Source organism: Salmo trutta, chromosome 15, assembly GCF_901001165.1.
Source record: "Salmo trutta chromosome 15, fSalTru1.1, whole genome shotgun sequence".
Lineage (NCBI taxonomy): Eukaryota > Metazoa > Chordata > Actinopteri > Salmoniformes > Salmonidae > Salmo > Salmo trutta.
Window position 1 is genome coordinate 45722740 of NC_042971.1, and position 25022 is coordinate 45747761.

The 25022-nt window shown below is 45.8% G+C and overlaps 1 protein-coding gene across 2 annotated transcripts in view; it reads right to left on the bottom strand.

Moving 5' to 3' along the window:
- Window positions 1-25022, bottom strand: part of LOC115149139 (protocadherin-1-like) — a 176447-nt gene that overhangs the window by 143833 nt on the left and 7592 nt on the right. Inside the window, exons 2-3 of one of the 2 annotated variants that reach the window (XM_029691693.1) lie at window positions 5659-6480; window positions 2916-5102 (exon numbers count right to left, since the gene is read on the bottom strand). In XM_029691693.1, coding sequence (XP_029547553.1) covers window positions 2916-5102; window positions 5659-6465 — 2994 coding nt within the window. In that variant the 5' untranslated portion in view covers window positions 6466-6480. Of the gene's footprint in view, window positions 1-2915; window positions 5103-5658; window positions 6484-25022 lie in introns of those variants that run through there. The other variant, XM_029691694.1, reaches the window with a different exon arrangement.

The window sequence follows — 25022 nt, forward strand, 5'->3', positions numbered from 1 at the left end:
TACATTCTCACCATTCACACCCAATATAGGGTCTCTGAGACCAACCAGCCCCGGCAAGTCAATCTCTGAGGTCATCCACATTTGCCAATACCTTAATGCAAGGCCAGGCCAGCCAATCTCGGATGGTAAGCCTTGACTATTCTGTCTAAGAATGCTATGTCAATTAAATCAATCCCTGTGTCCCGGTTCGAAGACCCTCAATTTCATTAGAGTCAGTGTGCTAATTGAAGTCGTTTGCTTCTCTGCTTTCTTCCTTGTCCTCCCTGTGTTGACTCGATCACCCCAGTGGGAGTCTTGCTGTTGCTCCAGGTGTATTAGAATTACTCATTACCTGGTGAATTTCCCTCACTGGGATATCTCTCTCCAGTATCTACTAACAAAATATTTGCTGACAATTGATCGGTCTTTCCCCTCAAGGTAAATTAGGGTCTTGGTCTGCTATGAAATACTTCCTCCTAATTCTACATTGTTTCCTGCAACAGAGGATGTTAGTGAGAAATGTCTGGTAGTGTTTTGAATCAGATAGTAGAAGATGTCTCTGCACTGTGTGTGTCTGTGTGAATGTGTCTGATAAGGGTGCTATCCAGATGGATGCATCGAGAGAGAGGGTGGGGGTGGAAACAGAGAGAGAGAGTAAGAGAGAGCAGAAGAGAGAGAAAGTCTGCATCATGGATTTGCTCTGAACTGAGGGTTTCTGTGGTCTAAGAAAGAGAGAAAGTGAGAAACAGAGTATTAGGCGTGACGGCATTGTAAAACATCTGAGGAGATGGAGAGGAGATTCTGCATCTGTCCTCACCCCTTGAAATGCATCTATGCACCTCTCAGATAGCGAACTCAAACTGGGGTAATCCTAGCTCACAGGGATGCCTAGAGTTCACCCAGTGCATGGCCAGTTTAATAATAAAGTAGGGTTAATTAAGGCTAGCCCTGAATCCTCTCTGAGAATCCTTCAGGTTGGCTGAAGATGGAGTTAGGGAGCTGCCCGCTGCAGTGCCGAGATGAAGGCGGAGCCCCACAGGGGGACAACATTTAGCTATCTCTGACTAATAAGGCATTTTAATTGCGTGGATTTAATTTAAGTACAGATTTACGGCTTCACAAGCGCTCCTCACGCCCACTTACAAATGAACTGGGAAGGCCTTTCCCTTGATCTTTCTCTGTGTGCTAATATCTCTCACACTGGTTATTTCTCTCCTAAGGAGGAGGGACACATCATTAAATTGCCATTTGAAAAAAAAAGGTGTCAGATCTTTGGCCCGACCGGGATAATTATCAACACTCTGGGCTCAATGTGAGCTAGTGGTCTCCCCGTTAACCATCACGTAATTTCACACATTCGGAACGAGGGAGAGCGTGTTGGGAAAACCCATAGATACATATCCCTCAACCAACCGTAAGATCCCACCTCGCTGTAACATCTAACTCACTCACACAAATAGGCTACACTCACACAGCTCTGTCCAGGCTTCAAATCACGTCACTGGAGAATGAAGTGGTTGTTTACTCTTAGATATCATCCTCCATGTCAAACATGCTTGCCCTACATCCAGTTATAGGAGTTAAAGAGAGAAGAGGTGAAACCACCAGAGATATAAATATGTGCTGACAGAGAATGGCAGCACCAGTGTGTTTACATTCAACACTGTTGAGAGCAGCCTGGTTGACTAGAGTAAGCTCTCCACTCCACATCTGTCACTCCGCTAGGCAGCGACATTATTATTTATTTGGGTAAATCTGTTCTTCCTGATGTGAATGGGGATGCCATACATGGAGGTAACATCTGCTAAGGTATGTCACATGAGTTTCAACATCTGTCAATCAAATCACACATCTCGAAACACTTTACACAGTCACGCAGAGAAACACAAACACAGAGATGGAGAGGCTAGCGTGATACACAGGTGCACACAACACAGTAGCAGTAGCATGTAGCTGGACTAGACATTTATATCCTCAGATATACCCAAAACCTACCTCGACACAGACGTACTCACATAGACCCAAACAAACAAACCCATTGCTGGGCTGCATTCCATTGTCACTTTGCTCACATATGCTGTCCATCACTGACACAGTGGTGACAGTGGGTGGCTGTTCTCTCTTCTAACTCTCTTCACCCACAGGGGCTTGCAATCGGCCAAACTGTCAGACAACATCTGCTGAAACTACCAACCAGCCACTAGCCAACCAGTGGTAACTGACTGGGCTAGAGTGTCACACACATATAAAGAGCCCAGTCACCCATTTCCCCTTAACAATAGGATCAATTCTTGAACATACTGTACCACGCAGGTTAAGCTAATAGACTTGCAGAGACGCACACAATCAGTACATACAGTATGCACAAGGACAGACATACTGTCCCTAATATCTTTTTGCATTCTAATCCTCTCTGAGCCAATTAATATTTATGTTTCCATGGCAATGGTAGAAGGGTCAGAGCCTAGCCAGGCGGAGTGCAGTGTGAAGATAAGAACATGTGACCTGTATGGTCTGCAGGGCACGAGGTCAGGCAGAAGTGTAAGACCTCGCCCTCTTCCTCACCTCCTCTGTTCACCAGCTAGCTTAATGAACCCAGGGGAAGAGGGGAGAGAAGAGGCAGGAGAGGCAGACTCCTCTCCACCTCCCTAAAAGAGACCAAAAGCTAGTTCTTATTTCTTGTGGCCTTTCTCCCTGAAAGTGAATGTACGTTATCCTAATTGCTAAAGCCTTTTTGAAGTACTGATTGTGTGTGTAAATCAAGCGGTAAAAAGTAGGCAGCCAAGAGCATTCTGAAACTACTGCTTGATCATTTTTCTGGTGTAATTTCCAAGCTTAAGACCCCCATCCATAGCCTTAAATATCATAGCCGTTCCACTAACAACACACCACCTCCTACCACTGTCAGAGACAATTATAAATAAACTGACACTTACCTGTTTGCTGTTGTACTTTGGCTGGCTGGCCTTGTAGCTATAATCCGAGTACTGGTCTGAACCTGTTGAGTTGTCATCTCCTCCAATCCCTACGAAGGTGTTAGTGGCAGGGAGGTCCTGGACCACGTGATGCTTCTGGGAGGCCGAGGGCGACTGGGCCTGCAGCTGGATGGAGGGCAGGGGAGAGTTGGAGCGGTAGTGTCTGCCCAGGTCAGGGCTACCTGGGGGATATGTCAGGGGCAGGTGGATCCTGGGGCTGTCGTTGACCCCATCCAGGTTGAACTTGAGACTCTTCTGGAGGCTGACCTCTTCCTCCTCTCCCAAGGGCTTGGGGGACTTAGAGGGCTTTCCTTTCCTGCCTTTCTTGCCTTTGCCGTTCTTGGGCCCCTGCTTGGGGGTGTAAAGGTCCTTGGTCTCCTTCTTGCCAGCCTGGTAGCCACTCTTCGTCTCCCTCTGAATGCGGTGGCGGATAAACACCACCACCACAATCACCATGACAACGCCTGCCACTCCAGCCAGGCTGCCGTACAGGATGTTACTGCGCTGGGTGGCCAGGCCGTAGTCAGGGTCACCAGCGATGTCTGTCTCCAGAGGCGTGTAGAGACTGTGTCCCACCAGCGCCTCCACCAGGCTGACGTTAGCGATGGTCTCATTGACGAAGATGTGCACCAGGGCAGTAGTGTGGCGTGCAGGCTTGCCTCTGTCACTCACCCTAACCACCAGGCGATGGAGCCCACCATGTTTCTGGGTAAGCTCCTTGGCCAGGGTGATCTCCCCAGTAGTGGAGGAGATGCTGAAGAGTTCATAAGGGTTTCCTCCAGTGATGCTGTAGACCAGCTCTGCATTGGGCCCAGTGTCCAGGTCTTCAGCCTCCACTAGCTCCACACGGCTGTCTGGGGAACCTAGAGGGGACAGGTGTCTGAAGGAGGAGTTGGAGGGCTTGGTGACCACAGGATCATTGTCGTTTTCATCCAGGACATTGATGGTAACACCTACATAGGAGGACCTGGGAGGCTCTCCCCCATCCACGGCCTTCAGACGGAAGCTGAAGCTGCTCTCCTTTTCCCGGTCAAAGGAGATGCTGGACAGGATGGTTCCTGTTCCGTTCTGAACCACAAACCTTCCTCCGTCTGGCTCCACAGAGAGCTGCACTCTTGCGTTCTCTCCCTGATCTATGTCCAGCACCGTCACCATACCAACAGCGCTGAGTGGGGGCATGTTCTCCAGAACAGAGAAACTGTAGCCACTCAGCATGAACTTAGGGTCGTTGTCATTGCGGTCCAGCACCTTGACCACGACCGTGGCTGTTCCTCTGTGACTGGGGGAGCCTTTATCGGCCGCGTTGACCCTGAACTCATAACGTGCTCTATGTTCTCTGTCCAGAGGGCTTTGTGCCCTCACCTCCCCTGAGTCAGGGTCAATCTCAAACAGGCCTCTAGTAGATGTGTCTGCTACGATGCTATAGACAAGCTCTGCATTAGTGCCACTGTCAGGGTCCGTGGCAACCACGTCCACAACCTTGTCCCCTGGCTGGTTCTCCTCTGCAAAGTTAACCTCGAACAGGGTCAGGGAAAACACTGGAGAGTTGTCATTAACATCAGTCACCTGCACCTTTAATGAGTTAGTACTGGAGAGAGCTGGATTGCCAGAATCAACAGCCACAATCTCCACACGGTATTCCCTCACCTTCTCATAGTCCAGTGGGGTGGTGGTCTGCAGGAAATATTTTCTCTTGTTGTCAGTGGATGAGTCACTGGCCGGGCGCAGCTGGAAAGGCACGTCCCCTGCCACCACACATGTGACCACTGCATTCTCCCCCTCGTCCCTGTCAGACACCTGGACCAAGGCCACCGCCGTGCCCACGGGCATGTCCTCTGATATGTTGGCCACACCGTCACTGTGGCTCACCAGGCCGATCCCACGGATCTCCACAGCAGGGGAATTGTCGTTCTGGTCAGTCACCTCGATGGTAACAAAGGTCTTGGAACTTTTGGGTTGGGGACCTTTGTCTCTGGCCACTACGTAGAATGTCAAATCGCTGATTTCTTCCCGATCCAAAGGCCCTTTGACATAGATGATGCCAGTGGAGCGATCAATTTGCAGGAGTTTTGGCACTGGGTCTAATGCCTGGTGTAGCGTATATTCTATCTCTCCATTGGGGCCCATGTCAGAGTCATTGGCTTTCACCTGCAATCAGAGACAAGGGATTATGTAAAACGTTGGAATAAGGGTAAGAATTCAGGGATTATGTTAGCAAATGGAGGTATGGGTAAGGGGTTTAGGTTTGTCATTGAAGTTAGCTTACAGCAGGCGGGAGATAAGCAAGGGCGTCTAAATGTGCATGTTAAAAATATTTTGCCATAATATGAATACACACCATCTCAGCTTCAGAGACACATGCTTGTAAAGAATGCAAATGTCAACTGAGGGTTTTTTTTCAGCTCAAAAACTGTAAACCAAAACACCCACTCAGGAAGAACATTTCCTGAGTGAGCTAATTGTTCAAAAACATTCAATAAATTGGCTCTGCTACTTTTGGCAACAGTTCAGTAAGATGCCATTCTGAGAACTTGTAAATTCAGGCATTTCATCATGGTAATGCTTAGAAACCCAGCACTACATGCCAGATCCTAATGAGTTGTGGATATACAAACCACTATGTCTTCTCATAGTAAGAGTTGTAGAAATCTATACACTAGCGTACACAACACACTGATCACTCTGCAAGATTTAAATGTTTTACCTGCAACACAGAGTGTCCCACAGGACTGTTTTCTGACACCTCAGCCTCATACGTGGCCTTGTCAAACTTTGGCGCATTGTCGTTAGCGTCAGCAACCACCACTCTCAGCAAGGCACTGCTGTAGCGCTGGGGGTTACCTCCGTCCACAGCCTTAATGTTCAGGTCGTAACTGTCCTTGAGCTCCCGGTCCAGACTTCCCAGGACGATGAGTTGGGGCAGCTTCTCTCCCCTGTCCTCTGCCACTTGCAGGCCGAAGAGAGTCGCTGCATCTGGCCCCGCGGTTAGGGCGTAGTCGGCCACCCTGTTCCTCTCCGAGTCCCTGTCTGTGGCCAGGGGGATGGAGAACAGCGCCCCCATGTGGGTGTTTTCTGGGACAGAGATGGTGAGCACGGGGGAGGGGAACTGCGGAGTGTTGTCGTTGATGTCCTGGACCTCGATGCGGCCCTCAATGAGCCTGGGACTCTGGTTGTGGATCAAGTCTGTGACGGACACTTCAAACTCCAGGAAGCAGGGCTTGCCCCTGACCATGCTGCGGCAGGCTCTCAGTGTCTCCCTGTCTATGGGAATTTCTGTGGTAAAAATGTCCCCTGTCTTCCCATCTACACGCAGGTATGGAGCGCCCACCTCTAGCTTGTAAAGGTGACCAGAGTCTGGCAGGCCCTGGTCTGATGCCAGGCTGCCTATCAGCGTGCTGGGCGGCTGCTCCTCCTGGACACGGTACAGGATACCAGCCTCAGTCCAACCACAGAAATCCAACACCAGGACCCACAACAAAACCGCTCCCAAGTGCAGTTCCATGAAGTCCATCACCAGATTACTTGCCTGCAAAGAAAGAGAAAAAAATAACACTTAAATCTTTACTTGGGCTTAAAGTATATCAGATATATTTAATTTGCTCTGAAACAACAGTTATTCAACAGCCAAAGTTGTACATGCAGTACAACATGTTTTCTCCCAAGCACCATTGTCACTGTAAAAAAGTTTGACTCTCAAAAGTTTATATATAACAGGGCCTTTTCCAAAATGCCAATTTTTGCAGTTATTGAAACACAATGGTTCAGATGGTGGAGCTTTTCTCCTCATCTTAGTGCTGTACAGGGAACATATAGAGAGCAATGAGCACTCAAGCTTATATTTTGAAATCAACAATTTAACCATTAGGGATGTAAATGTGGAATCATGTAAAAGCAGCTCAGAATTTCGGATGATTTCCCCTCCTTTATTTTTGCCACATTAATTAAATCCATTGAAAATGTAGCTTTTGCAGCAGTTTGATACTGTTTTCCTTCACTAACACAGATATTCAGCACAGTGCTGAGGATATCAAAAATGACAAAAGCCAGTAAAACGTATGTAATACATATTTGATTTCCAGAGCTTACATAGAAAGTAAGTAAAGTGAAAGAGGCCCAGTGTACATTACGACAGCTGTACAATACAATGCAGATCCAATGCACAAGCCTTAAAGAGCTAGAAGAGTGTGATGGTTCAAGGTTAGAGAGCCTCCTAGACATCATTAAATGTGTACAGAAGCAGCTTGTGGACCCAACACCACAGAAAAGATCCAACACCGTTGAAAAAAAACACATTATGTTTCTTAACCTTGAAGACATGATGTAACGACGAGACTGAAAGCTTCAGAATCTGACTCATCGAATACTAGAGCGATACTAGAGAGGTCTGTTCCACCCAAGGCTCCAGGTGCAGCACCCAGAGTCTCCCAGAGGCAGCCGCACACCATTGTTTGGCTTCATGTGGAACATGTTGCAGATTAGCAGGCCTGGCCTAGGCCTTATCACAAAATACAGCTTTACTTTAGAGCTGATGAGATCTCTATCCTACTCTGCTGTTATGGCCTAATTTACACATTGTAATGTTCATGTTTTATTTCTAACCTGCGATGCCTCATTAATCACTACCCGCTAGTTTAACTTCAGCTTTGATCGATATTCTCCAAGCTAAAGAATTCACAATTTTTGGGGATTGCAAATAATTTCAGACTTTAATTATTTGCTGCGTGAGAGTTCTAGCAGTATGTGTCAGAATTCTACACCTCCTTGCATGTAACATTGTTCCAAAGCAGAGTAAAGCAAATACGTGTTCAAACTAAACAGCAAAACACAAGCATGTATAAAAACCCAATTAGAAATCCAATTCTTCTGAATCCAATAAGATTGGAAGTGCAGGTTATTGACGCGCTAATTGCTTAGTTATTGATGTGTCCCTTTTTACATTTGCAGGGCAGCCTCCAATCAATGTGGATTGAATGATTGCTTGTGAGGTAAAAGCATCATGTAAAGCACCATTTTTGAAACCATAGACTACAGCTACACACAAACTAAATATATTGCAATCTATTGAGATGTAACATATAAATGAAATCGGAGGAGATCAGAGAAGATATTACTTTTCTAACCTGATACAGACCATGCGGTGACAAATTTAAAGACAAAGAGAGCTAGGTAATCTAAAGTGCATTATCATCCTCCATATCCACCCTCGCTGATAAAGACAGTCATCAAGTTCAAAAGGTATGATCCAATACAATATCTCCTTAAAAATTGTTGTCCCCCACGATGAAATCGGGGAGGAGACTGTGGATCGGTCTCCGTTCGTCCCACCGTCCGTTTACTTTACTAAGGAGCATGATGAGAGCTGCAGTGAACTGAGCTACTGTACGAGAAAGATCTAAACAAGATGGCCTCTATGCCTTTTGTAGATAGACCTACTAGCAATCATAAACAAGCCTCATCCAAGTCAGCCATCCATTTGCTAACAACAATAGGCCTAATATCCAGAACGACAGTACTGTATTAACTAACATGATAATAATTCAAAAGCTTCTTCGATGACTTGTCTAAAACAGATCCAAAGAGATCCCACATACTAGAAGCTAAAATAAATCCTAATAAATAAATACTACCTTCTAAATTAAGCTAAATCCTATAATACCCACCCCCAGTAAGTGTCAGGAGTCTCCATACAGTGAATGAATGTCTCTAAGAGGTAATTTAAAGTCTCCTTAATAAAGCACCAACCACACTTCCCTTTAGATAAGAGACTCTCCAAACACTCATTAGAAGTGATCACATCATCACTTACAAGGAGATAATTACAACAATAGTCTTTCAACAGTCTCTACTCCAGATCAGGTACACAAACATTGGATTCTCTATGCGTGTGTGGACAGTAGCAACTCGGATTATAGTCACACATTCATTGTCAGATAGTCTATGGAACCCTCAATTCCAGATTAGAGGCTACAGGCTACACCAAGTAACAAACGTAGTTTACTCATACCTATGAGTGGACTCTACTCCACTGAAGAGTCTAAGCCTAGTTTTTATTTCAGATAAGAGTCTATACGCTTTCATATAACAGATAAGAGCAGAAACACAATTACAACTCAACCTGGACTGCAATGAAGCGTGCTTTTGAGGGCGGCAGCACTGCAAATTGGGAGTTCAACAGCACTGGAATTTTGGAAAAGCCAGAGCGGGTAATGAGGGAAATGGCTTGTGCTATATTCACCAAAGAAAATAAATAAACAAAATCTCATGCAATTGTGATATTAAATTACTCATGCAGTTCCAGCTGTTTTACAAGTAAACATTAATAAAACATAATCCCAGAGTTCAGAATCTGTATAAAAGTGGATTTCTATCATATTGAGTGAGACACAACATTTGAAGAAGAATATCAGCTACTCAGACCATGTTAAATAATTTCAACCATAGCAATAGCCATTACTGGGTCAGAAATGCAACCTAGGGATTCTTTCTGTGTGTTGAGTTGTGCTCTGAAATCATGTCTCTTCATTCATCAAAATGCCATAGAGATTATAACCTTTGGCATGCAGTGAAAAATTATAGACATGAAAATGATCTTATCCTGGTGTTTGTCAGCTATTTTCATTATCAGCTGCAGCTCGAGCAGCTTTTATCAACAGCTTGTACAAGCAATTCTGGTGACATCTGTCTTCCGTGTGGCAGTGACCTTTTCTCTTCCCCCACAGCCTGTTCACTGAAAGATCATGATCATCAACAGGTTATGGGATGAGCCTCACCAGCTATGCATCATTAACTGACTCATCATTCCTCTGCTTCACAATGATTGCATTCCAAATATACAGTAAAGTAGGCCTATATTGCTATGGAACTAACGGTTTTCATTCCTTGGCTTTATGCCACATGGCAACACATTTCTCTTTAAATCACCCTGTTACCTTAGAAATAGTAGGGTTTAAATCACTCTGTCACAAACACACGGTACTGAATTTGAAGAATGTGTGTAGCTCAAAGTTGAGTAAATCAATCATTGAAAGATTGAATTAAATCATGAATAAGCATGTCAAATTTAGTTTGTTTACATATGGTAAGCCTTCGTCCCGCAAAGCCTTTCAAGACATACTGTCTGACATATAAATATGTATTGTAGTTCAGTGATGCTTTTGGGATGGATGGAAATGCTAAGTCATTTGATGAACCAATGGCTGAAGATAACACATCAGGGAAATGGCAGTCTGATTGAATCAACAGTTTTGAATGGCTGACGATGAAAACCCTGGCTTTAGCTTCAAGCTATACCCATACCTCACATATAATATGTACACAAACACAGAACTTTATCAGCTCATCTGACTCTAAAACATACCAGAAGCAGCTTACCAATAAACACAGAACAAAATGTTTTAAACACAATGGTTGAAAAGGGAACCCAACACCACAAGTCTGTCAGTTGCTGCATTCAGGCTGCGCTTACACAGGCAGCCCAATACTGCTATTTTTTTCCACTAATTGGTCTTTTGACCAATCACATCAGATCTTTTCAAATCGAACCACCGACGCAGGCACCTGCAACTCACGAGGACTGTGTTCTCTCATTGTCCGTGGCTGAAATGTGTAAGTAATTTAAGCGGGTTAAGCCTCACAAGGCTGCCAGCCTAGACGGCAACCAAAGCCACATCCTCATAGCATGTGCAGACCAGCTGGCTGGAGTGTGTAGGGACATGTTCAATCTCTCCATATCCCAGTCTGTTGTCCCCACTTGCTTCAAGATGTCCACCATTGTTCCTGTTCCCAAGAAAGCGAAGGGAACTGAACTAAACAAGTCAACATTCACAAGGCTGCAGGGCCAGACGGATTACCAGGACATGTACTCAGAGCATGCACTGACCAACTGGCAAGTGTCTTCACTGACATTTTCAACCTGTCCCTGACCGAGTCTGTAATACCTACATGTTTCAAGCAGACCACCATAGTCCCTTTCCCAAAGAACACCAAGGTAACCTGCCTAAATGACTATCGACACGTAGCACTCCCGTCCGTAGCCGTGAAGTGCTTTGAAAGGCTGGTCATGGCTCACATCAACACCATCATCCCGAGAAACCCTAGACCCACTCCAATTCGCATACCGCCCCAACAGATCCACAGATGATGCAATCTCTATTGCACTCCACACTGCCCTTTCCAACCTGGACAAGAGAAATACCAATGTAAAAATGCTGTTCATCAACTACAGTTCAGCCTTCAAGATCATAGTGCCCTCAAAGCTCATATTTAAGCTCAGGGCCCTGGGTCTGAACCCCTCCCTGTGCAACTGGGTCATGGACTTCTTGACGGGCCGACACCAAGTGGTTGAGGTAGGCAAACAACACATTCGCCACAGGGGTGCATGCTCAGACCCCTCCTGGACTCCATGTTCACCCTTGACTGCATGGACACGCACATCTCCAACTCAATGATCAAGTTTACTGACGACACAACAGTGGTAGGCCAGATTACAAACAATGACGAGACAGCCTAAAGGGAGGAGGTGAAAGCCCTGGTGGAGCAGTGTCAGGAAAATAACCTCTCCCATAATGTCAACAAAATGAAGAGCTAATCGTGGACTAAAGGAGACAGCAGAGAGAGCACACCCCAATCCACATCGACGGGGAAGCAGCAGAGAGTCAAAAGCTTCAAGATCCTTGGCGTGCACATCACTGACGACCTGAAATGGTCCCTCTTCATAGACAGCGTGGTGAAGGCGGCACAACAGCCTAAAACCCTCACAAACTTCTATGGATGCACCACTGAGAGCATCTTGTATCACCGCCTGGGACGTCAATTGCACCGTCTGCAACCGCAGGGCTCTCCAGCGTGTTGTGCGGTCAGCCCAATGCATCACTGGGGGCACATTGCCTGCCTTCCAGTATACTGTATCTACAGGACCCACTGTCACAGAAAGGCCAAGAAGATCATCTGGCCTTCTAGGCAGAGTGCCTCTGTCCAGTGTCTGTGTTCTTTTGCCCATCTTAATCTTTTATTTTTATTGGCCAGTCTGAGATATGGCTTTTTATTTGCAACTCTGCCTAGAAGGCCAGCATCCCGGAGTCGCCTCTTCACTGTTGACGTTGAGACTGGTGTTTTGTGGGTACTATTTAATGAAGCTGCCAGTTGAGGACTTGGGAGGTGTCTGTTTCTCAAACTAGACACTCTAATGTACTTTTGCTCTTGCTCAGTTGTGCACAGGGGCCTCCCACTCCTCTTTCTATTCTGGTTAGGGCCAGTTTGTACTGTTCTGTGAAGGGAGTAGTACACAGCGCTGTACGAGATCTTCCATTTCATGGCAATTTCTCGCATGGAATAGCCTTCATTTCACAGAACAAGAATAGACTGACGAGTTTCAGCAGAAAAGTATTTGTTTCTGGCCATTTTGAGCCTGTAATTGAGCCCACAAATGCTGATGCTCCAGATACTCAACTAGTCTAAAGAAGGCTAGTTTTATTCTTCTTTAAATCAGCACCACAGTTTTCAGCTGTGCTAACATAATTGCAAAAGGGTTTTCTAATGATCAATTAGCCTTTTAAAATGATAAACTTGGATTAGCTAACACAACGTGCTATTGGAACACAGGAGTGATGATTGCTGATAACGGGCCTCTGTACGCCTATGTAGATATTCCATTAAAAAAATCTGCCGTTTCCAGCTACAATAGTCATTTACAACATTAACAATGTCTACACTGTATTTCTGATCAATTTGATGTTATTTTAATGGACAAAAAAATGGCTTTTCTTTCAAAAACAAAGATATTTCTAAGTGAACCCAAACTTTTGAATGGTAGTGTACGTACTTACTGTATTCTAGTCATGGCTCACCCTATATAATTACTGCTGTACACTAATTTTCTATTCTTATAATGTCCATACACACCATTTATATATACACACACACACGTCAAAAGTTTGGACACACTTACTCATTCCAGGGTTATTCCTTATTTTTAAAATTTCCATAATGTTGAATAATAGTAAAGACATCAAAACTCTGAAATAACACATATGGAATCATGAAGTAACCAAATCAAAATATATTTTATATTTGAGATTCTTCAAAGTAGCCACCCTTTGCCTTGACAGCTTTAAACACTCTGGGCATTCTCTCAACCAGCTTCACCTGGAATGCTTTTCCAACAGTCTTGAAGGAGTTCCCACATACGCTGAGCACGTGTTGGCTGCTTTTCCTTCACTCTGCTGTCCAACTCATCCCAAAACATCTCAATTGGGTTGAGGTCGGGTGATTGTGGAGGCCAGGTCATCTGATGCAACACACCATCACTCTCCTTCTTGGTCAAATAGCCCTTACACAGCCTGGAAGTGTCTTTTGAGACATTGTCCCGTTGAAAAACAAATGATAGTGGGACTAAGCCCAAACCAGATGGGATGGCATATCACTGCAGAATGCTATGGTTGCCATGCTGGTTAAGTGTGCCTTGAATTCTAAATAAATCACTGACAGTGTCATCAGCAAAGCATCACACCTCATCCCCCATGCTTCACAGTGGGAAACACACATGCAGAGATCATCCATTCACCTACTCTGCGTCTCACAAAGACACAGCGTTTGGAACCAAAAATCTCAAATTTGGACTCATCAGACCAAAGGACCAATTTCCACCGGTCTAAATGTCCATTGCTTGTGTTTCTTGGCCCAAGCAAGTCTCTTATTCTTATTGATGTCCTTTAGTTGTGGTTTCTTTTCAGCAATTCGACCATGAAGGCCTGACTCACGCAGTCTCCTCTGAAAAGTTGATGAACTCTGAAGCATTTATTTGGACTGCAATTTCTGAAGCTGGTAACTCGAATGAACCTATCCTCTGCAGCAGAGGTAACTGGATCTTCCTTTCCTGTGGCAGTACTCATGAGAGCCAGTTTCATCATAGCACTTGATGTTTTTTGCTATTGCACTTGAAGGTCAGTCAATTCGGAAAAGTTTCTTCGTGTCTTAAAGTAATGATGGACTGTTGTTTATCTTTGCTTATTTGGGCTGTTCTTGCCATAATATGGCCTTGGTCTTTTACCAAATAGGGCTATCTTCTGTATACCACCCCTACCTTGTCACAACACAACTGATTGGCTCAAACGCATTAAGAATTAACTTTTAACAAGGCACCCCTGTTTATTGAAATGCATTCCAGGTGACTACCTCATGAAGCTGATTGAGAGAATGCCAAGAATTTGCAAAGCTGTCATCAAGGAAAAGGGTGGCTACTTTGAAGAATCTCAAATATATTTTGATTTGTTTAAGACTTTTTTGGTTACCAAATGATTCCATATGTGTCATTTCATAGTTTTGATGTCTTCACTATTATTCTACAATGTAGAAAATAGTCAAAATAAAGAAAAACCCTGGAATGAGTCGGTGTGTCCAAACGTTTGACTGGTACTGAATATATATATACACATTTTGTTGTGTTACAGCATGAATTTAAAATTGATTAAATTCAGATGTTTTGATCACTGGCCTACACACAATACCCCATAATGTCAAAGTGGAATTATGTTTTTTGAAATGTTTACAAATTAATTTAAAATGAAAAGCTTAAATGTCTTGAGTCAATTAATATTCAAACCCTTTGTTAAGGCAAGCCTAAATATGGTCAGGAGTCAAAATGTGCTTAACAAGTCACATAATAAGTTGCACGGACTCACTCTGTGTGCAATAATAGTGTTTTAACATGATGTTTGAATGACTACCTCTGTACCCCACATATAGAATCATCTGTAACTTCCCTCAGTCGAGCAGTGAATTTCAAACACATATTCAACCACAAAGACCAGGGAGGTTTTCCAATGCCTCGCAAAGAAGGTTACCTATTCGTAAATAAAAAAAAATAATAATAATAAAACAGACATTGAATATCCCTTTAATCATGGTGAAGCAATTAATTACACTTTGGATGGTGTAGCAATACACCCAGTCACTACAAAGATACAGGCATCCTTCCTAACTCAGTTGCCGGAGAGGAAGGAAACCGCTCAGGGATTTCACCATGAGGCCAATGGTGACTTTCAAACAGTTACAGTTTAATGGCTGTGATAGTGGAAAACTGAGGACGGATGAACAACATTGTAGTTACTCTACAATACTAAGCTAAATGACAGAGTGAAAAGGAAGCATGTACTGATAAAAAATATTCCAAAACATACATCATGTTTGCAATAAGGCACTAAAGTAAAACTGCAATAAATCTAAACATGTTTATGTTATGATTACAAAACATTATAATTAGGGCAAATCCAACACAACACATCACTGAGTACAACTTCTCATGTTTTGAAGCATGATGGTGGCTGCATCCTCTTATGGGTATGCTTGTCACCAGCATTGACTAGAGCTAAGCACTGGCAAAAACCTAGTTCAGTCTGCTTTCCAACAGACACTGGGAGATAATTCATCTTTCAGTAGGACAATAACCTAAAACACAAGGCCAACTATACACTGGAGTTGCTTACCAAGATATTATATCTCTCTACCTTTTATGTTTTATTAATTTAGCAGATGCTTGTGCATTCATCTTAAGATAGCTAGGTGAGACAACCACATATCACATGCATAGTAAGTTCACTTCCTCAATAAAAGTAGTTATCAGCAAAGTAAGAGCTATAAAGGGAGAGGGGGGATGTTCAAGAGCATGTGTAGGTTCAGGATATTTGTTTTATTTTTTGTTTGCATTTACAAGAGCCTGTGCGTTCTATGGAAAATAAAATAATGTCACACCAGTCTCAACGTCAACAGTGAAGAGGCGACTCCGGGACACTGGCCTTCTAGGCAGAGTTCCTCTGTCCAGTTTCTGTTCTTTGCAACTCTGCCTCGAAGGCCAGCTGTTGATGTTGAGACTCCTCTTTCTATTCTGGTTAGAGACAGTTTGTACTGTTCTGTGAAGGGAGTAGTACACAGCCTGGTACGAGATCTTCAGTTTCTTGGTGATTTCTCGCATGGAATAGCCTTCATTTCTCGGAACAAGAAAAGACTGACGAGTTTCAGAAGAAAGTTATTCGATTCTGGACATTTTGAGCCTGTAATCGAACCCACAAATGCTGACGCTCCAGATACTTAACTGAAGAAGGTCAGTTTTATTGCTTCATTAAATCAGCACAACAGTTTTCAGCTGTGCTAACATAATTGCAAAAAGGTTTTCTAATGATCAATTAGCCTTTTAAAATTATAAACTTGAATTAGCTAACACAATGTGCCATTGGAACACAGGAGAGATGGTTGCTGATAATGGGCCTCTGTACGCCTATGTAGTCATTTATAACATTAACAATGTCTACACTATTTCTGATCAATTTGATGTTATTTTAATGGACAGAAAATGCTCTTTTCTTTCAAAATCATGGAAATTTGTGGCCCCAAACTTTTGAACTGTAATATATATATATATATATATATATATATATATATATATATATGTATATATATATATATATATATGTATATATATATATATATATATATATATGTATATATACACACACAGTTGAAGTCGGAAGTTTACATACACTTAGGTTGGATTCATTAAAACTCGTTTTTCAACCACTCCACAAATGTCTCGTTAACAAACTACAGTTTTGGCAAGTCGGTTAGGACATCTACTTTGTGCATGACACAAGTAATTTTTCCAACAATTGTTTACAGACAGATTATTTCACTTATAATTCACTGTATCACAATTCCAGTGGGTCAGACGATTACATACACTAAGTTGATGGTGCCTTTAACTCTTGACGGTCGCCTAGGATAGGGGGCGCTACAGCGATTTTTGAAAATAATTTGTGCCCATTTTAAACGGCCTCCTACTCAAACTCAGAAGCCAGGATATGCATATAATTAATACTTGTGGATAGAAAACACCCTAAAGTTTCTAAAACTGTTTGAATGGTGTCTGTGAGTATAACAGAACTCATATGGCAGTCAAAACCCCGAGACAAATCGTAACAGGAGGTGGAATTCTGAATTGCGGACTCAACTTCATCACTTTGCCTATTAATCACACCATGAGCAATGGTTCATTGAGCACTTCCTATTGCTTCCACTAGATGTCCCCAGTCTTTACAAAGTGGTTTGAGTCTCCTACTGTGAAAACTGACTGAATGAGACGCTGTGGAAAGTGGTCACATGAGGAGGGCCATCACCATTATGATGCCGGCGCCCCTGGCTACCCTCCCCTTTCGAAACGTTTTGAAAGACAATGCAATCGTCCCCCTTGAATCTTATTGGAGCTCTGGTTGAAAAAGGCCCTAAAGATTTATGTTATACAACGTTTGACATGTTTGAACGAACCTAAATTTTAAAAAAAAGGCATTTTATTGAAAGAGGAGTCCCGCAGCCGACGGAAGTTTTGGAGCAGCCTTCAGAACGCGCTAACAAGAACAAGCTATTGGGACGTAAAGGATTAACTTTTTCAAACAAAAATACATTTGTTGTGGACCTGGGATTCCTGGAAGTGCTTTCTGAGGAAGATAATCAAAGGTAACGGATTATTGACAATAGTATACAAGAGTAGATTTGATATGCGATTGTTCCAAGATGGCGCTGACCTGTAACGGTAGCCCCCTTTTATCGCAAAGTGTGATTACCCAGTAAAGTTATTTTTAAATCTGGCATTACAGGTGCTTTCAAGAGATATTCATCTATAAATCTTAGAATGACAATATTACATTTTAAAAATGTTTTCGAATAGTAATTTAGTAAATTGTAGCGCTGTTTCACCGGATGCATTTGAGGGAAAATAGTTAGTCAACGTCACGCGCCGATGTAAAATGTTGTTTTATATATAAATATGAACTGTATCAAACAAAAGAATGCATGTATTGTCTAACATGATGTCCTAGGTGTGTCATCTGATGAAGATTGTCAAAGGTTAGTGCTGCATTTAGCTGTTTTTTGGTTATTTGTGATGCATGTGGTTGGTCGGAAAATGGCTATGTGGCTACTTTTACGATATACTCCTCTAACATAATCTAATGTTTTGCTTTTGCTGTAAAGCCTTTTTGAAATCGGACAACGTGGTTCGATTCAGGAGAGGTGTATCTATAAAACGATATAACATAGTCCTATATTTGAAAAAAATATATATAAAATTTTGTTATGCTAATGGTATAGGATTTTTCGCTGGATGTCCGTCCACCAGGGGTTAAACAGCTTGGAAAATTCCAGAAAATTATGTCATGGCTTTAGAAGCTTCTGATAGGCTAATTGACATCATTTGAGTCAATTGGAGGTGTACCTGTGGATGTATTTCAAGGTCTACCTTCAAACTCAGTGCCTCCTTGCTTGAAATCATGGGAAAATCAAAAGAAATCAGCCAAGACCTCAGAAAACAATTGTAGACCTCCACAAGTCTGGTTCATCCGTGGGAGCAATTTCCAAACGCCTGAAGGTACCACGTTCATTTGTACAAACAATAGTATGCAAGTATAAACACCATGGGAATACGAAGCCGTCATACCGCTCAGGAAGAAGACGTGTTCTGTCTCCTAGAGATGAACGTACTTTGGTGCGAAAAGTGCAAATCAATCCCAGAACAACAACAAAGGACCTTGTGAAGATGCTGGAGGAAACAAGTAAAAATGATCTGTATCCACAGTAAAATGAGTCCTATATCAACATAATCTGAAAGGCCGCTCAGCAAGGAAGAAGCCACTGCTCCAAAACCGCCATAAAAAAACCCGACTACGGTTTGCATCTGCACATGGGGACAAAGATCGTACTTTTTGGAGAAATGTCCTCTGGTCTGATGAAACAAAAATAGAACTGTTTGGCCATAATGACCATCGTTATGTTTGAAGGAAAAAGGGGGAGGTTTTGCAAGCCAAAGAACACCATCTCAACCGTGACGCATGGGGGTGGTTCCAACAACTGTGTCTTTGTGAGACGCAGAGTAGGTGAACGGATGATCTCCGCATGTGTGGTTCCCGCTGTGAAACTTGGAGGAGTACTGATGGTGTGGTGGTGCTTTGCTGGTGACACTGTCTGTGATTTATTTAGAATTCAAGGCACACTTAACCAGCATGGCAACCACAGCATTCTGCAGCGATACGCCATCCCATCTGGTTTGTGCTTAGTGGGACTATAACTTTTTTTTCAACAGAACAATGACCCATCCACCTCCAGTCTGTGTAAGGGCTATTTGACCAAGAAGGAGAGAAGCATTTATTTGGGCTGCAATTTCTGAGGCTGGTAACTCTAGTGAACTTATCCTGTGCAGCAGAGGTAACTTTGGGTCTTCCTTTTGTTGTGGCGGTCCTCATGAGAGTCAGTTTCATCATAGCGATTGATGGTTTTTGAGACTGCACTTGAAGAAACTTTCAAAGTTCTTGACATTTTCTATATTGACTGACCTTCGTGTCTTAAAGTAATAATGGACTGTCATTTCTCTTTGCTTAATTGAGTTGTTTTGCCATAATATGGACTTGGTCTTTTACCAGATAGGGCTATCTTCTGTACACCACCCCTACCTTGTCACAACACAACTGATTGGCTCAAACGCATTAAGAAGGAAAGAAATTCCATGGCTAGACAGCACATTTCAAGTCTTGCCGTAGATTTCCAAGCAGATTTAAGTCACAACTGTAACTTGGCCACTCAGGAACATTCTGTGTCTTTGTGGTAAGCAACTCCAGTGTAGATTTGGCTTCGTGTTGTAGGTTATTGTCCTGCTGAAAGGTGAATTCCTCTCTCAGTTTCTGGTGTAAAGCAGAATGAAGCAGGTTTTCCTCCTGGATTTTGCCTGTGCTTAGCTCCATTCCGTTTCTTTTCATCCTAAATCTTCCCCAGTCTGTGCCGATGTCAAACATAACGCATACCATAATGCAGATACCGCCATGCTTGAAAATAAGGAGGTAGTTACTCAGTGATGTGTTGGATTGGCCCCAAACATAAGGCTATGCATTTAGGCCAAAATGTATATTATTTTGCTGTGTTTTTTTGCAGTATTACTTCAATGCCTTTTTGCATACACATGCATGTTCTGTATATTTTTATTATCACTGTCATTTAGGTCATTATTGTGGAGTCACTACAATGCTGCTGATCCATCTTCAGTTTTCTCCCATCACAGCCATTGAACTCTGTAGCTGTTTTAAACTAAAAAATGTCCTCATGTTGACATTCCTAAGCAGTTTCCTTCCTGTCCAGCAGCTCAGTTCAGAAGGACGACTGCATATTTGAAGTGTATGAGTGGTTTAATTATTATCTTGACTATGCTTTAACATATATTCAATGTCAAAATTGTTTTTTTTACCCATCTACCAATCACTGCCCTTCTTTATGAGGCTTTCTAAAACCTACTTGGTCTTTGTAGTTGAATCTGCTTGTCACGACTCCTACCGAAGTTGGCTCCCCTTCCTGCTCGGGTGGTGCTTGGCGGTCGTCGTCACCGGCCTACTAGCTGCCACTGATTCCCTTTTTTCCCCTTTCTGTTAATTGGTTTCACCTGTTTTGTGTTAGGCTGATTAGTCGGGTTATTTTAGCCAGTAGGCTCGCCTGCTCTGTGTGCGGGATTGTTTGTGTGTTGCATCTGTGCACGCTTGTGTCTCAGGTGTTTCGGTCGTGGGTTTTCTCTAGACTGTTTCAGTCCCCAGTGTTTGGGGCATTTGTTTGGTGTGCGCCCTGTATCTTAGTGGGGTGGCTTATGTTCGCCGTTTGTGCAAATAAAGCACTACCCTGTACTCTCTGCATCCTGCGCCTGACTTCACACCCACTACACCCAAGTCCTTACAGAATCCCGCACCTTCTGAATGGAGTCAGCAGGAGCAGCTGCCAACCCTCTTCCCTCGATGGAGGAACGCGTCCTCCATCACACCACCGTTCTCCATCGGATAGGATCGGCGATGGGTCAGATGATGGAGAGAATGGACCGATGGGAGAGGAGTGGTCTTCTCTCTCCCCCTCCGGTTCCTGCAACGAGTCCACCTCCTCCTCCAGCGCGCTTCGTGTTGCGCTCCCGACGGAGTACGATGGAGCGGCGGCTGGGTGCCAGGGGTTTCTGCTCTAGCTCGAGCTGTACCTGGCTACCGTGAGACCTACTCCCTCAGGGTAGGAGAGTGTGAGTGTTCTCGTCTCCTGCCTGACGGGTCGAGCTCTGGAGTGGGCCAACGCAGTCTGGAATGGCCCAGACTCGGCGAGGGATCATTATCCAGAGTTCACCCGCCGCTTTTGGGCCGTATCCGACCACCCTCCGGAGGGCCGAGCGGCAGGTGAGCGACTATTTCATCTTAGGCAGGAGACGAGGAGCGCGCTGGACTTCGCGTTGGAGTTCCGGACCTTGGCCGCTGGGGCTGGGTGGAATGACAGGGCCCTGATAGACCATTACCGGTGTAGTCTCCGGGCGGACGTCCGCAGGGAGCTAGCGTGTCGGGACACCGCTCAATCCCTCGACGAACTGATAGACATGTCTATCCGGCTGGACAATCTGCTGGCTGCCCAAGGGTGTCCTGTCTGTTCCACCTCCTAGCACTCCCGCCCCTATTCCTATGGAGTTAGGGGGGGCCGTGCCGAGGGGTACCGGAGGAGCAGGCTCCTCCTGCACCAGCTGTGGTCGGAGAGGACACACGGCCGACCGGTGCTGGAGGAGCCAGTCTGGGAGTCGAGAGGGCAGGCAGAACACTTCTCGGTCACCCCAGGTGAGTCAGCACCAAACTCACCCAGAACGCCCTGTTGGTCACATGTTTGTATTTATTTGTTTTCGTGACTTTTCTCCCTCTTCCCAGCATAAGGCGCTAGTCGATTCAGACGCGGCTGGGACCTTTATGGATTGCAGACTCGCCATCAAGCTGGGAATTCCGCTCGTGCCGATAGATCCCCCCCTTCCCCATGGACTCCTTAGATAGCCGGCCATTAGGGTCAGGGTTCGTCAGGGAGGCCACGGTTCCACTGGACATGGTAACGCAGGGGAATCATAAGGAACGGATTAGTCTCTTCCTTATTGATTCGCCTGTGTTTCCGGTGGAGCTGGGGGTTCCCTGGCTGGCTAGTCACAATCCCAGGATTTCGTGGAGACAGGGGCTTCTCCAGGGGTGGTCAGAGGAGTGTTCAGGGAGATGTATGGGAGTTTCCATCGGTGCCACGTCGGTGGAGAGTCCAGACCAGGTTTCCACTGTGCGCATTCCCCCTGAATATGCCGATTTGGCTATCGCTTTCTGTAAGAAGAGGGCAACTAAATTACCACCTCATCGACAGGGGGATTGTGCGATAAATCTCCAGGTAAACGCTGCGCTTCCCAAGAGTCACGTGTACCCATTGTCACAGGAGGAGACGTTGGCTATGGAGACATATGTCACGGAATCTCTGGGACAGGGGTACATTCGGCCCTCCATTTCACCCGTCTCCTCGAGTTACTTTTTTGTGAAAAAAAGGAGGGAGGTCTGCGTCCGTGCATTGATTATAGAGGCCTAAATGCCATCACGGTCGGGTTTAGTTACCCGCTACCTCTCATCGCTACGGCGGTGGAATCATTTCATGGAGCAAGGTTTTTCACAAAACTGGACCTCAGGTGCGCGTATAATCTGGTGCGTGGAGACGAGCGGAAAACCGCGTTTAGTACCACATCGGGTCATTATGAGTACCTCGTCATGCCGTATGGGTTAAAGAATGCTCCAGCCGTCTTGCATACCTTTGTAGACGAGATTCTCAGGGACCTGCATGGGCAGGGCGTGGTTGTCTTTATCGATGATATTCTGATATATTCCACCGCCAGCGCCGCGCATGTGTCTCTGGTGCGCAAGGTGCTTGGTAGACTGCTGGAGCATGACCTATACGTCAAGGCTGAGAAGTGTGTGTTCTCCAAACGAGCCATCTCCTTCCTGGGTTATCGCATTTCCACCTCGGGGGTGGTGATGGAGTGTGACCGCGTTAAGGCCGTGCGTAATTGGCCGACTCCAACCACGGTGAAGGAAGTTCAGCGGTTCTTAGGGTTTGCCAATTACTACCGGAGGTTTATCCAGGGTTTTGGCCAGGTAGCGGCCCCATTACCTCACTGCTGAAAGGGGGGCCGGTGCGTTTGCAGTGGTCGACAGAGGCTGACAGAGCCTTCAATAGGTTGAAGGCGCTGTTCACCGATGCACCCGTGTTGGCGCACCCGGACCCCTCTCTAGCATTCATAGTGGAGGTGGGCGCGTCCGAGGCTGGGGTGGGTGCCGTGCTATCACAGCGCTCGGATACGCCACTGAAACTCCACCCCTGCGCTTTCTTCTCGAAGAAGCTCGGTCCGGCGGTGCGTAACTATGATGTGGGGGACCGGGAGTTGTTAGCGGTAGTAAAGGCCCTGAAGGTGTGGAGACACTGGCTTGAGGGGGCTAGGCACCCTTTTCTCATCTGGACCGACCACCAGAATCTGTAGTATATCCGGGCAGCTAGGAGACTGAATCCGCGTCAGGCAAGGTGGGCCATGTTATTCACCCGATTCAGGTTCACCATTTCTTGTAGACCAGGCTCCCTGAACACGAAGGCCGATGCGCTGTCCCGTCTCTATGACACGGAGGACCGGCCCATCGATCCTACTCCCATCATTCCAGCCTCTAGGCTGGTGGCACCGGTGGTATGGGAGGTGGACTCGGACATCGAGCGGGCGTTACGGGTGGAACCTGCGCCTTCACAGTGCCCCACGGGTCGCAAGTACGTGCCGCTTGGTGTTCATGATCAATTGAGTCGGTGGGCTCACACACTACCCTCTTCGGGTCATCCTGGTGTGGCGAGGACAGTGCGGGGTCTCAGGGGGAAGTACTGGTGGCCCACCTTGGCTAGGGACGTTAGGTTCTACGTCTCTTCCTGTTCGGTATGCGCCCAGAGTAAGGCTCCTAGGCACCTTCCTAGAGGGAAGCTACAGCCCCTCCCCGTTCCACAACGGCCATGGTCTCACCTGTCAGTGGACTTCCTGACCGATCTCCCCCCGTCTCAGGGAAACACTACTGTCCTGGTTGTTGTGGATCGGTTTTCTAAGTCCTGCCGTCTCCTCCTGTTGCCCGGTCTCCCTACGGCCCTACAGACTGCTGAGGCGCTATTTACCCACGTCTTCCGCCACTACGGGGTGCCGGAGGACATCGTCTCTGACTGAGGTCCCCAGTTCACGTCCAGGGTATGGAAGGCGTTTATGGAGCGTCTGGGGGTCTCGGTCAGCTTGACCTCCGGTTATCACCCCGAGAGTAATGGGCAGGAGGAGAGAGTGAACCAGGAGGTGGGTAGGTTTCTGCGGTCGTATTGCCAGGACCGGCCAGGGGAGTGGTCTAGGTACATGGGCGGAGTTGGCCTAAAACTCACTCCGTCACTCCTCTACGAACCTATCACCATTTCAGTGTGACTTGGGCTACCAGCCGGTCCTGGCACCATGGCGCCAGAGTCCGACCGAGGCTCCTGCGGTGGAGGAGTGGGTGCAGCGCTCCAAGGAGACCTGGAGAGCCGTCCAGGAATCCCTCAAGCAAGCCGGTGGACGGCAGAAGAGGAGTGCTGACCGCCACCGCAGTGAGGCCCCCGTGTTCGTATCGGGGGACAGGGTCTGGCTCTCGACCCGAAACCTACCCCTCCGCTTGCCCTGCCGGAAGCTGGGTCTGCAGTGTGTGGGGTCCTTCAAAGATAAACGAGGTGTGTTATAGATTACAACTCCCTTCCTATTACCGTATTAACCCCTCGTTTTCATGTGTCTCTCTTCAGGCTGGTGGTATCTGGTCCCCTGCAAGAAGGTGAAGTGCCGGAGGTCCCTCCACCCCCTCTGGACATCGGGGGGTCCCCGGCGTACACTATACGGGCCATTCTGGACTCAAGACGCCAGGTAAGGGGCCTGCAGTACCTCGTGGACTGGGAGGGGTACGGCCCGGAAGAGAGGTGCTGGGTACCGGTGGAGGACATCTTGGACCCGTCCCTGTTGAGGGATTTCCATCGCCTCCACCCGGATCCCCCTGCGCCTCGCCCTCCGGGTCGCCCTCGAGGCCAGTGACGGCGCGCTGCAGGAGCCGCGCGTCGGGGGGGGGTACTGTCACGACTCCTACCGAAGGTGGCTCCCCTTCCTGCTCGGGTGGTGCTCGGTGGTCGTCGTCACCGGCC